The 12068-nt window shown below is 46.2% G+C and overlaps 1 protein-coding gene and 1 long non-coding RNA gene across 2 annotated transcripts in view; one reads left to right on the top strand and one right to left on the bottom strand.

The window, feature by feature from the left end:
- Positions 1 to 342: 342 nt before the first annotated feature.
- The window catches only part of lamc1 (laminin, gamma 1), a 48052-nt gene continuing 36326 nt past the window's right edge, over positions 343 to 12068 (bottom strand). Inside the window, exons 7-28 of the mRNA XM_048248917.1 lie at positions 11765 to 11863; positions 10130 to 10266; positions 9704 to 9826; positions 9181 to 9370; positions 8743 to 8855; positions 6983 to 7204; positions 6516 to 6704; positions 6085 to 6330; positions 5589 to 5742; positions 5184 to 5326; positions 4857 to 5035; positions 4592 to 4748; positions 4026 to 4231; positions 3660 to 3739; positions 3379 to 3516; positions 3136 to 3280; positions 2808 to 2957; positions 2197 to 2311; positions 1728 to 1927; positions 1123 to 1281; positions 936 to 1035; positions 343 to 795 (exon numbers count right to left, since the gene is read on the bottom strand). Coding sequence (XP_048104874.1) covers positions 539 to 795; positions 936 to 1035; positions 1123 to 1281; positions 1728 to 1927; positions 2197 to 2311; positions 2808 to 2957; positions 3136 to 3280; positions 3379 to 3516; positions 3660 to 3739; positions 4026 to 4231; positions 4592 to 4748; positions 4857 to 5035; positions 5184 to 5326; positions 5589 to 5742; positions 6085 to 6330; positions 6516 to 6704; positions 6983 to 7204; positions 8743 to 8855; positions 9181 to 9370; positions 9704 to 9826; positions 10130 to 10266; positions 11765 to 11863 — 3502 coding nt within the window. The 3' untranslated portion in view covers positions 343 to 538. The remainder of the gene's footprint in view (positions 796 to 935; positions 1036 to 1122; positions 1282 to 1727; positions 1928 to 2196; positions 2312 to 2807; positions 2958 to 3135; positions 3281 to 3378; positions 3517 to 3659; positions 3740 to 4025; positions 4232 to 4591; positions 4749 to 4856; positions 5036 to 5183; positions 5327 to 5588; positions 5743 to 6084; positions 6331 to 6515; positions 6705 to 6982; positions 7205 to 8742; positions 8856 to 9180; positions 9371 to 9703; positions 9827 to 10129; positions 10267 to 11764; positions 11864 to 12068) is intronic.
- Positions 11890 to 12068, top strand: part of LOC125298220 — an 8904-nt gene continuing 8725 nt past the window's right edge. Inside the window, exon 1 of the long non-coding RNA XR_007194189.1 lies at positions 11890 to 11980. This is a non-coding gene — a long non-coding RNA (uncharacterized LOC125298220). The remainder of the gene's footprint in view (positions 11981 to 12068) is intronic.

Raw genomic sequence — 12068 nt, 5'->3', positions numbered from 1 at the left:
TCGTTGGGGGTGAGGGGTAGCGAACTGTGGGTGGAGTGTGGAAGAGTCTGGAAGTGGTGCAGTCATGTGGGTGTCTGTTCAGCTCCGAGGGGCCCTACCCTACCCTCCCTCTCAACCCCTCCCCCTCAGCGCCAGCCTGCCAGGGGGTATGGGGTGGCACGGGCGGTGGTGACCATTTAGTTTTAGTCGCTTTCACGTCTTCTGTACTTAAAATGGCAGAATTTTTACAGAGAAAAGCTGCTGGTCTCCCCTTTCGACCGTGAAAATCATCATCAGTCTGAAACGCTGGCTTCTCTCTTAAAAAAAAAAAAAAAAAAAAAAAAAAAAAAAAAAAAAAAATTAGACAAGTAAAACACATAACCAAAAAAACAACAACAACAACAAAAAAACAACACAAAGACAAAATAAAACCTATTTTGGTAAAACGTGGCGATTTTTTTTTGCCCAAGACAGGTGGTGGAAGGAGTGGTAAAAACAAGAACAGAGGGGCATGGAGAAAGGAGGAGGAAGAGGAGAAGGAGGAGGCCGGGAGAAGAAGTTAAGGCTTCTCAATCGACGGGGTGTTGAAGCAGCCGTCAGGTAGCGTGTTCTTGATGTCGTTGAGGTTGGCGATGTCTGCGTGGATCTCACGGATCTGCCGGTCGTAGTCACTGATCATCATCTCCTGGTCCTTGGCCACGCTGTCCAGCTCCTTCAGCTTCTTGTCCAGCTCGCTGCTGTTCATCTTCTCCTTGGCCTGCTTCAGGGAGCCGTCAATCTGCTCCAGCTTGCTCAGGTCCACTTTGTCAATGTTGCCTAAAGAACATGCAATATTGATCACTATTAGTCCAACAGAACAATCTAAAAGCAGGGAACTAGTACCTTAGCTATACAGAAAGGCACACACACACTTTATGACTATTCTTTTTGTTCTTACATGATCCCACCAAGCTTACCTAGCTGCTTCAGTAATTCATTGATTGTGTGGAGAACCATCCTGACTGCACTCTTGGCTTTGCGGGCATTGTCCTCAGCATCTTTAGCATTGTCTGATGCCTGTGAAAACGAAAACATTGACTTAATACGTAATCATTTTGTATGTGAAATAGATAGCTGCCTTGCGCTTATAGACACTTCTCTCACCATGCCAGCCATCATCATGTCCTGGTCAGCCTCGGCCTTCTTCTTCTTCAGCTCGTTCTCAGCAGCCGACAGCTGTTCCAGCATGCTGTCCACCTCTCCATCCAGTTTCTTGGTGTCCTCAAAGGCCTTTTCTGCTTCTGCCTTCGTCTTTGCTGAGCCCTGTGAAAGAGGGATTCTGCATGACTTCCTGTGCTTTTTGGTGACTTTGTTACTCAAAACATTTACACACCTATTGTTCCCCATAGCCATTCTGTGATGGAATGCCGTCACCACGGTTGAGGAGTGGTACCCCAGAGACCAGAGTTCGAGGCCGCTGAGGTGACCGTTTGCGACACATGGACAAGACTTTTTTATGCAGCCTCTACTGGGCCACCTTATCAGATAGATTACCAAGACCAAGGTGTTTTATTTTTTCCAACTGTTTCTGTTGGTCTGCCTGTCTGTTCTGAAGATTTAGATCAAAACTCTGTAAGGCCTCTTACTTTTTGACGGAGTCTGTGTCCTGTACTGCCATCACAGTGTAATTTATCTCTGATCAGTTTGTCAGTGCACTCTGTGGAGTGGAGTAATCGTGCTCCAATCTCTCTACTGTGGCAGATACCCACCTTCTGCACAGCACTGGCGATCTTCTCTGCTTCCTCGGCTTTAGCCTTGGCGTCCTTGGCGTCGGATGCTGCATTGCCAAGCGCCGATTCAGCCTGCTTGGTCTTCTCATTGGCTGCAATGATAGTTGCATTGATTTCTGGGATACGCTTCATGGCCTCTTCAGCCGCCGTCTTGTTGTCGTTCACCCTCTTATCGAAATCTACGGTCATGAGAGAGAGAGAGATCCATTGTGAGTGTACAGCTGAAGCCCTTGTTACAGCACAATTGAACTGATGGCGACAGTGTAACAGAAATACATAACAGCACACTGAACATCTGTAAACCCGACAACAATCATAACCTCTATGCTGGTAAAGGAAAGCGAGCACCACTGATTACCTGGTACTTCTAACAATAAATTACAGTAATGGTAATATTACATCCGTGCAGTGTGTTATATCTTTTCTGCATACTACACAGCAAGCTCACCTCTGAGGTTGGTGAGGATGTCCTGAGCCTCCTGGTACGTGGACCTGCCTTTCTTGGCAGCCTCCTCAGCCAGGGCCTTGGCAGCATCTGCACGGGCAAGCAACTGGTCCGCCGTCTGTCAGAGAAGCAAACGCCACAGAGCAGGGAGTCAGACAGAGAATAGGAATCCAACCCAGCTCTGATTCGTCGGCTGTTTATCTGATGTGGTAACTGAACGTCTGTTTATGATGCCTTGGGTTGGTATAGTTGTAAACATCAAGGGCACTCATATGGAGCTGCAGCATGTACTTCATAAGGCTACCGTGTTGTGGAAACCACAATCACCAATATTTGCTAATTTATTGACAAATGCAGGGCTCAGTGAAGAAGAAATTAGTTCAGTAATTTGATGCATTTTTTAACTTTTAGAGGACGTCAGCTTTAAATGAGAATATGTTTCATGGAAATGGTGTGATCTTTTTTTGTGTAGCGTGGTGTTACATTGTATCAATGCATTGCACGGTGCATCATGTGCCATACAAACATACAGTATCATTGTATAAATACTGTGCATTTATAATTGGGCATTTGAGGCCATTATACGTTTTGACACAGGTTCTTAAGTCACTCACCTGCTGCTCGGTCTTGCCCTTGTCCAGCAGTTTGCGAACCTCTGACTCTTTGCCCCGGAGGTCTTCCCTCAGGTCGTTGTACTCCTTCTCCGTCTTGTCGATGAGCTTGTCCAGGTCTGACGCCTCCTTCTTGATCTTGCTGGCTTCATCCTGAACAGAGACAGCACAATCATCAGTAACACACAGGGGTGAAAACACTGCATAATAAGAGTAAATACTGTTTCAAATGCCTGGACTTCTGACGACTTTAAGGTGGCATCAGCAAATGAGTTGACAATGTCATCAGCACTTGTGGCTTTAAATGCGTTACCGATGTCTGTTGACTCACCTCCAGTGATTTGGTGTCGAAGGGTGGTAAGCTTGTGACGTTGGCCAGAATCTTGTTGGCTTTGTCTCCTGCCTCCTCTGCCTCAGCCAACACCTTGTTAGACTGCTTTTCCAGGTTCTTTGCCAGATCCTTGGCCTCAGTGTATCTGTGCAGACACAAAACAAAAATGATTTGTTTTTGGTGACAACTAATACAGGTGGACTTCACACGTATGTTCTGTCTGGCTGTCTTTCAGCAACGTACTTCCTGTTCAGCTCATCTATGTCATTGCTGGTCTTTCCCTCGCCATCCAGGGTCTTCTTCAGCAGATTGTATGCCTTGGTAGATGTGTCGTTTGCGTCTTTGGCAATCTTCTCGATCTGATCTGCATCCATTTTATGTCTGTGCAGAAAACAACACAATGACGTTAGTTATCTTTTCAACCATAGTGCGAATTATGAGAGATAAGGGTCAGTTGTGAGTTAGGGTCAGTGGTGGTGGTGGGGTGGTGGTTATGGTCAGTGTGCTTAGCAGGCTGCATTTACTTGTCAGCCAGGTTGCGGGCCTCCTCTGCCAGAAGAGTCATGTTGTTTGGACCTCCAGCGGTTGTGAGTGGTTTGATGTCCTAGAACAAAACAAAAAATCACATCACATTTGTGTTTGAGATGGTCATGAATCACTTTTGCAGCTCCCCACTGTTCAAGACTATGGATGTACCACTATTGTAGTCAAACTCACCCTTATTTCATTCAAACATTCACTTACACAACAATAGACACAAATAATTCCTTTTTTTAGTATGCTTCCTGCACATGTACGCTTCAAACCCATAATGTTGTTGTTAGCACCATGCTCTATTTGATCTATAAGGAGCATATAGGAGCATAAATAAGTCTGTTCATCACACACACCACTTTACTGATGGCATCCTTGGCCTTGTCCAGCTCCTGGCGAGCTCTGTCGATCAGGCTCTCGGCATCCTGAACGCGCTTCTGGGCCTTCTCCGCCTGCGTGCCTGTGTTGTCCACCGTGTTGCGGATGTTCTGCAGCCGGTTCCACTGGGTAGACAGGGTGTTGTTGATGTTGTTGAGACGTTCCAACAGGCCTTCGTCCACATCTGAATGAGGTACCACAAGAATGAGTCATGAGCAAACAGGATTGCATAAGCTCAAAAGGTGCTTTTTCAAGTGTTGCAACTGGGTACTGCAAATACAGATGATAAATTAATGTAGGTGTAAGTGAAGATGGTTGGTGTGGATTGTAAGCTGAAAAACTGCAAATCTGTCGCCATCTATAGGATGGCTTAGAGATAGCATGTTAGTTTTCATGTGAGAATTAAACCAAATGTCTCAGGACTAACTCAGAAAATGAGTGACTACATACAGATGTGTAAACCAATACACATGACATCTAATGCATCCTTTCACATATTCAGCCATCCATGCATGCAGTGTATGAAATGTGCCAGTGATTCTACCTTTGCTGCTCTGGGCCTCTTCCAACAGGTCCATGATGGCCTTCTCTGCTTCTTTGAGCCTCGCCTCAAACGCCTTGTCACTGACCGTCTCCGTACTCGTGCCAAGGTTGTCAATCAGAGTCTGCAGGTCGTGCAGCTTCTGCCTCTGCTGGTTCACCTGTGGGTGGAAAAATCACAGCGGCTGTTAGGCACAGAATTAGCCGTCCTTTAGCCTTCCATTTAAAATCATTCTGAAAGGCCGCGTTTGGCGAGAGGGGGTGTTCACCTTGTCCCTGACCAGGCCGTAGCAGTTGGGGCACTGCTGGCAGCCAGGGGTGGAGCGGTTGTAGAAGTAGTTCTCCTCGCACATGTCGCAGCGAGCGCCCACGAAGCCGGAGCGGCACTCGCAGCGGCCGTCTTCCTTGCACTGCGCCGTTTGGGAACCCTCTGGGTCACAGTCGCAGGCTGCGCGAGAGAGAGAGTTCAAAAAAAAAGTCAGGTGTTAAGGCAGGACAGACGGGAGGGGAAGAGAGGAGAAACATAAAAGGACTCCAGAGGCAAACATGAATCTGCCCAAGAGGGGTGGGGAGGAGGAGAGGGTCAGAACTCTTACGTTTGCAGCCGGACGAGCCAAATCCAAAGAAGTTGACCTCACAGCGGTCACACTGTTGACCTGTGACTCCTGGCTGGCACTCACACTGGCCGCTAAGGATGTCACACTGACCGCTGGTCGAGCCAATCGGGCTGCAACTGCATCTGAATGGAGCAAGATCAGAAAACACACATCAGTACTCAATACTAAATAATACTCAATACTTTCAAACACCAAACTAAATGCTATTAAGTTCATTAAAGTGATAAGACTTTCAAAAGTTGTACAACATTCTCCACTGCCACTGGTTTTACAAACTAAAATTCTACCAGAGTAGACTGGAGATGCAATGTGAACAAATGCCCCAGGCTAAACCACGAGGTCACTGTTGATTTTGTGGGGTGTTGGGTGGTAAAGGTGGGGTACCTGTCGCAACCCTTGCCACTCTGCAGGTTGTAGAATCCGGGATCACAGGCGCTGCAATCACGGTTGGTCACGTGGGGGAGACACTGGCACTGCCCGGTGACCTGCAGACAGGAGGTCTGCTGATCCACAGTACCGTAGGGGGAGCAGGCGCAGGCTGGAAGCAAGAGGAACACGTGTGTCAATAGCAGTCATACGGTCATTTTCATTTATGCCATATCAGCATCTATGGCCATATTTCATGTTAAAACAAACATACAATTATATAGATAAAACACCCTTTAAATAAGATTCTACATAAATAAATAAGATCTACATTTCACATGTGCCAATACCTTCCTCTGACATTAATGTCTTCAATTACATTACAGATCCCCACCCCCCTCTTTTCCATTCCATGTTCACATTACCCTATTTGACTCTGCACTGATGATATGATGCAGGTCAGGACAGAGGTTGCTATATATCATATGGGTGAAGATGGTTCTTGAGTACTCACCTCTGCACTTCTCGGCAGGGTTGCTGGCCAGAGCGTTGCCAAAGAAACCCTCTTTGCAGCGGTCACAGAAGAACCCGTCGGTGTTGTAGATGCACTTGAGGCACTCGCCAGTCTCCCGGTTACAGTTGCCCACGGCGTTGGGGTCGATGTTTTCGCTGCAGGTACAGGCGCGGCATGCCCTCACAGGCCCGTCCTGGCCCAGGGGGTCCCCGAAAAAGCCGTCGTCACACAGCTCACAGCGCTTGCCTGGGCAGGAAGGGCGACAGAGGGGGGGAGGGATGACAACAAAACCAAATGCTAAAGACATTTATCGTCCAACTACAGCTGGCAATGGAGTCAGCAACATGTGGAGACAGCAACTCAAATAGCTACAGTACAACACCAAATAAACAACAGCGTCAAGTGAAGTGTTCTACAGAAAATGTGCTTACCGGTTGTGCCAACAGGGCAGTTGGTGCACACCACCTCTCTGGTCTTGGGCACGACGGCACAGGTGGCGCCTCCTGGGCACGGGCAGGGCTTGCAGTCAGAGGAGGTGCCCACGGTGGAGTCGCCATAGAAACCGTCCTTGCATCTCTCGCAGCTCAATCCAGCTGTGTTGTGCTGGCACTCACACATTCCTGCAAACAGGCACGTGTTATTTCCACCACTAACCACAAGGGGGCAGTCTCACATCGATACTGGGTAGAGGCTTGATTCATCTCTAAGACATATGCACCTTATCATAAGGACATTTTGTCCTTCTCTGTGTGACATTAGTCATACAGCCACACAACAATAAAAGTTACAAAAAACAAGTTACTGATATAGTATTAAACAATGGCCACGTCAAGCAGCAAAACCTAGCTGACAAAAGATGCAATGGACAAACAGAAAACGATCATGTAACGGGACTGACCAGTCACTGGGTCACAGCTATCACTGTGGCCATTGCAATTGCAGCGTTCGCAAGGGCTGAAAAGGCCCAGCTCAGGGTTGGCCCTCCGGTATCCCAGAGTGCATTGCTCGCAGTGCTGCCCCACGTAGCCCTGGGGGCAGGTGCACTTCTCTACCCAGCGGGCAGGGGTGCCAGGGCCTCGGCGGGCCGTCGTCAGGGCAACAGTATCAAGGTAGCCGGCACCTGTTGGAAAAACAGTTAAATGGTTAAAAAAAGAAAGCAAGGGTAAAAGTAATGGCCTTGACTGGAACATGACTGCCTGATTCATTCTCCAATACCTTGGCCTTGAGTCAAGACAGGGTATACTCGCACACGCAACACGTTTGCTGCCATTTGTTGTGTCTGCTAAGTAGTAGCAGCAGTAGTCAAATACCATATCAGCATTTATGGCAAAAAAGATATAATAAAACTATACATTAGACATTAAAACAATTACATTCATAAAACAAATCATTTAAATAAGACATCTGCATTTGATAAAATTACACACAGAACTATATGTAGTGTAATGTACTATACCTTGCTAAAAACATTTTCCAGAGTACTTCCTAAGAATTCATGTCTACTAAGAACAGATTTTGTCCACATGCTTATCAGTATATAGGTTATGACTGAAACGGATGATTATGAGCCGTAACACACAGGCAGACCCAGGTTTGTTTTGTCTGAAGAGAAGTATGAGAGCTTTAAGCTAAATCTTTTATCCTCTGTGTGGTGTTTTGACTGTCTGGTTTTAATCCAGTCTCAAAACCTTCAGTGAGAACGCCAAGACTTTTGTAGTCTTAACAGTTTCAGTTCAAATTGCTTTTTGTTTACACAAAATCCATTTTACCATGTTTCAGCTATGAAAATAAATATATTTTGACTATGTTACTTGTTATGTTGTTCTAATGAAGACAATAAATTGTTACTAATGCCCCTAAAGCAATACTGGCAGACTCGAGGTAGCTGAATAGTATCAGATGGGAAAAACACCATCCCATACATACACGCGTATTTACCACTAAGGACACCTCGGTCATGTCCTTGGTGTTTTTTTCTTCAGGTTTATTTCATTTATTAAGTGAAAATGAAGCTGACCAGACAAATATCCTAGCCCAAATACCCCTCGACTAACACAGCATCATGTGACTTGCAGATACAATTAGACTTCTCAAAACAAGAGCACCTAAATATTAGATCAAAATCCCGGAGTGCGTTCTATTTATGGATCGGAGGCCTAAACTAATTAAGGAACGCAATGTAGTCTCAGCTCACAGAAACTTTGATAACCACATACCTATTGTTCAAAACAAACAAACTATGTTCATTTCTATCTAATGTGGTGTATTCACCTGAATAAAAATTACACTAAAACGGAAAGCAGAAGTGGATCTAGTGGTTAAGTAGGCCACAGATACAGCAGGGCTGCTGGCAAGAATCATGAGATGCTAACCTTCACTGAAACCTATGTGGATAGATTATCTTTTTCATAAGCATGAAACCAAAATATGTTTCAAATAATGCCAATTATGGATCAGTTATGTAGACTTAAAAAAAAAAAAAAAAAGTCAGGAGAAGAGGGAATAAGTCAAGAAGTGACCCAGTCCCAACAAACAAATACAGTACACACCCAAACCATGACCAAATTAGAATAGGAAGGCGCACTTTAGGTGTAGCCTATAGCATGTTTTTGACCTCAGTATTTGAAAGATCCTGGCTAAAGCTCTGCGTAGACATACTTCTCTCACTGTAGGTGCCCCGGATTTTGATGGCCGTCAGGTTGTGCAGGAGCTTCTGGAAGTCACCGGGACCAAGGTTGGGCCTCCACGGATAGTCAGTGGTGTCATGGAGCCTGGAGAATCAACACAGCGCACATTAGGACACAATCACACCAAAACCTACTGACCCATCACTGAACACTTTTGGAAAACTAATGAAAACTCATACCATCAGTCTTGGTAGTCATGACATTTTTGTCAGACTCGGCCACAGAAGAATAAAGGACACAAAGAGTCTAACTTCTGCATTGCTATGCTTATGAGACTTTACGGATTGCATTTCCGCTGTAGACTAATTTAGCTTGTGACCAACTTCCATCACAAAAAAAAAAACACACCAACCAACCCAGTTATTAGTGCCAAACTAAAGGTGTTCCTTTGGGTACAATCAAAACCCACCTGAACACATAAGTCTTGTAGGTCTCCTCTGGGTAGGCGTTGCCCTGGGCAATGAGCGGCACAGTGACGCGAAGTCCGGCTCCCTCAAGTACGACATCCTCTGCTGAGAGGCGGGTATCACGGCGGTCCGAGCGGAAGTTGAATGTTAGATTCTGGGCAAAGCTTAGCAGCTGACTACCCAGGAACTTTTCTGTAGGGACATCAAGAGTATATGTTAGCTCTGTCAGAGAAGTTAGCTGGGACCAGTGATAAACCTAAAAAAAAAAAAAAAAAAAAAAAAAAAAAGAGTTCTTTCCTAGGCTAACTACATAATAGAACTAGATCAGAGGTAAGAAGAAAAAGCACACATTGTCATGACCGTCATTATTTGCTTGCAACAGTAACAAGGCAATCTGAACTGAATCTGTGTGTGGAAGAATGTGGGTCAAGTGTGTGAATTGCTTCCCATGGATGCATGCATTTCCTTTGTCTGCTATGCACTGGCTATGACAAAAGCAGCAGCATTGCCTTTCACGTGCCATACCTGGAGCCACAAAATAAATGGGGAAGTAGTCCTCTGAGATGAGAGAGATGTCCTGTGTGCTGGGAGACCACTGGACGTCAGCACTAGAGGTGTCCCTGCGCTGGGCTGTCCACTGCTCGTCACCTACAACCGAGAAAAGGAGAGGAGGGGAAAGAAGAGAAGGATGAGAGGAAGAGGAAGAATTGGGATTAGGAACACTGAAGAATGCACATGCAGACCAGACCATCGCTAGAGCCAAATCTCTGTGTGAGGTCTTGGGAAGGAGCAAGGCCAAGATGGCCATGTGTTTGACAGGCTTTCAAGACTACGCAGAGTGCATAATAACAGGAAACACAAACCCCAGACAAAAACACCATCAGAACAAGTCAACTACGGCCTTCATAACTAAATTCTGCACCGTCACGGCTGGCTTTCCCAGAGTCTCACCGCGGTCGAAGGTAGAGGTGATGGTGTCGATGCTGTAGCCTTCGGCGCTGTCACACACCGACGAGTGCTGGAAGCAGAAGCAGGGGGTGCAGCCCTGAGGGTTCTGGGGGTCCAAGTTGAAGTAGCCCAGCTTACACCTGAGGACCAAAGGGTTCCACCACTTAGTAAACAACACTTCAAAAAGCATATCATCATAAAACAACTCCCATGAAACATAAATATGAACATACAGTAGCTCTATTTATTAACACATTCAGTTCCAGTTCTTAATTTTCAAATATAAACAATTCATTTCCATAGTTTTCCTTTGTTGAGATCATTCTGTTTGGTGAATGATAAAGGACTGCTGGATTTCATGCTTGTATCTCTCTCTTCCTGCTTTTTGTTCTCTGCTTCTTTCAGCCCGGGTTCCTTTTTTCCCTTTTCTCTTTCCTACTTGGTGACTGGGCCTCCACTGGGGACACACCGAGGGGGTTAATCCTGTCCATGTGTGGCCCAGCTGGGTGACTGGGAGGAATGTGGCACCCAGCCTCTGTGTGTGTGTCTGTGTGTGTGTGTGTGTGTCTAGGTGAGCAGAAAAGAGGAGAGGGGTGGAGGTGACGGGGGTTGTAGGGGGGTTGAGGGTTGGACAGGTTGAAAAGGAAAGGGAAAGCGCGCGCACACACACACACGGACACACACAGACACACACAGACACACACGGACACACACAGACACACAGACACACACAGACACACACAGACACACACAGACACACACAGACACACACAGACACACACAGACACACACAGACACACACAGACACACACAGACACACACACACACTTTGTAAATGTCAGCATTGATGATCGCCAACCCCATGTTAAACTTAATTTGAAGGTCTTCAATAAAATATGAAGAGGCTGAATCTCTGGGATTCAAGGGAAGTAATTCCGCAATGATGACAAAAGTACATTTTCGTAAAGTTCACAGAAACTTTATTGTGGCCGATCTGTGTGGGTGGTTAGAGCATGTGATGTGCGTAGCTGTTTTACAATAGACAAGCACCAGGCAAAAGTCTCCCACAGTTAGTCACCAGTGACTGGTGGGGGTTTTAGAGGCCCTAGATGGCCAGTCTGTGTTTGTGTGTGTGTGTGTGTGTGTGTGTGTGTGTGTGTGTGTGTGTGTGTGTGTGTGTGTGTCTCAGTGGGGAGGCCTGAGCTATCTATGGGCTATTTTCTCCCCTGACTGGCGCTGAGGGAACCATGCACCTAATTTTGACAGACGGGCGCGCACACACACACACACACACCCACCAAGTAATCCTTTCAGTGAAGAAAATGGTATGTATGTCAGCGGTCTAAATTGGATCTAAAAACAGAGGACTAGTTGCAGGGGAGAACTGGGTGAGTGTTTGGCCGCGTCCCCTACCCATCTCCAATTCCAGTTTTATAGACAGGCTGTTAATCTCATCCACATATAAAATTAAATGACGCCCATCAACACTATAAAGGGAGAGGGAAAAAAACTAAAGGGGACATTTTTACAGAAAAGGGGTCATGTAAGGAAAGGTCCCACGCTCAGTGTGTGTGTGTGTGTGTGTGTGTGTGTGTGTGTGTGTGTGTGTGTCTGTTACAGACCCCCGCGGTGTCTGACCTGTCACAGCTGAAGCCTTCCACATTGTCCTTGCACTGGCAGCGTCCCGTCTGCACATCACACTCCTGTGTGCTTCCGGAAGGGTTACAGGAGCAGGGTCTGCACAGAGAGGGGGGCGGCAGGATGGTTAACATTGGAGAAATTCACACCCGCTGACTAACAGCTCTTTAAATACCTCATCGCAGACAAATGTAAAGAAGATACCACAGAAGTTCTGTGAGTTGCACTGAGTTTTGTGTTCTTCGAATACTGGGGGTGTCCTGTATAGAGGGTTTAGGTCAATATCATGGATGCTGTAGCAATG

Source organism: Alosa alosa, chromosome 1, assembly GCF_017589495.1.
Source record: "Alosa alosa isolate M-15738 ecotype Scorff River chromosome 1, AALO_Geno_1.1, whole genome shotgun sequence".
Lineage (NCBI taxonomy): Eukaryota > Metazoa > Chordata > Actinopteri > Clupeiformes > Clupeidae > Alosa > Alosa alosa.
Note: the sequence above shows the minus strand (reverse complement) of the source record. Positions and strands in the feature narration are given on the sequence as shown.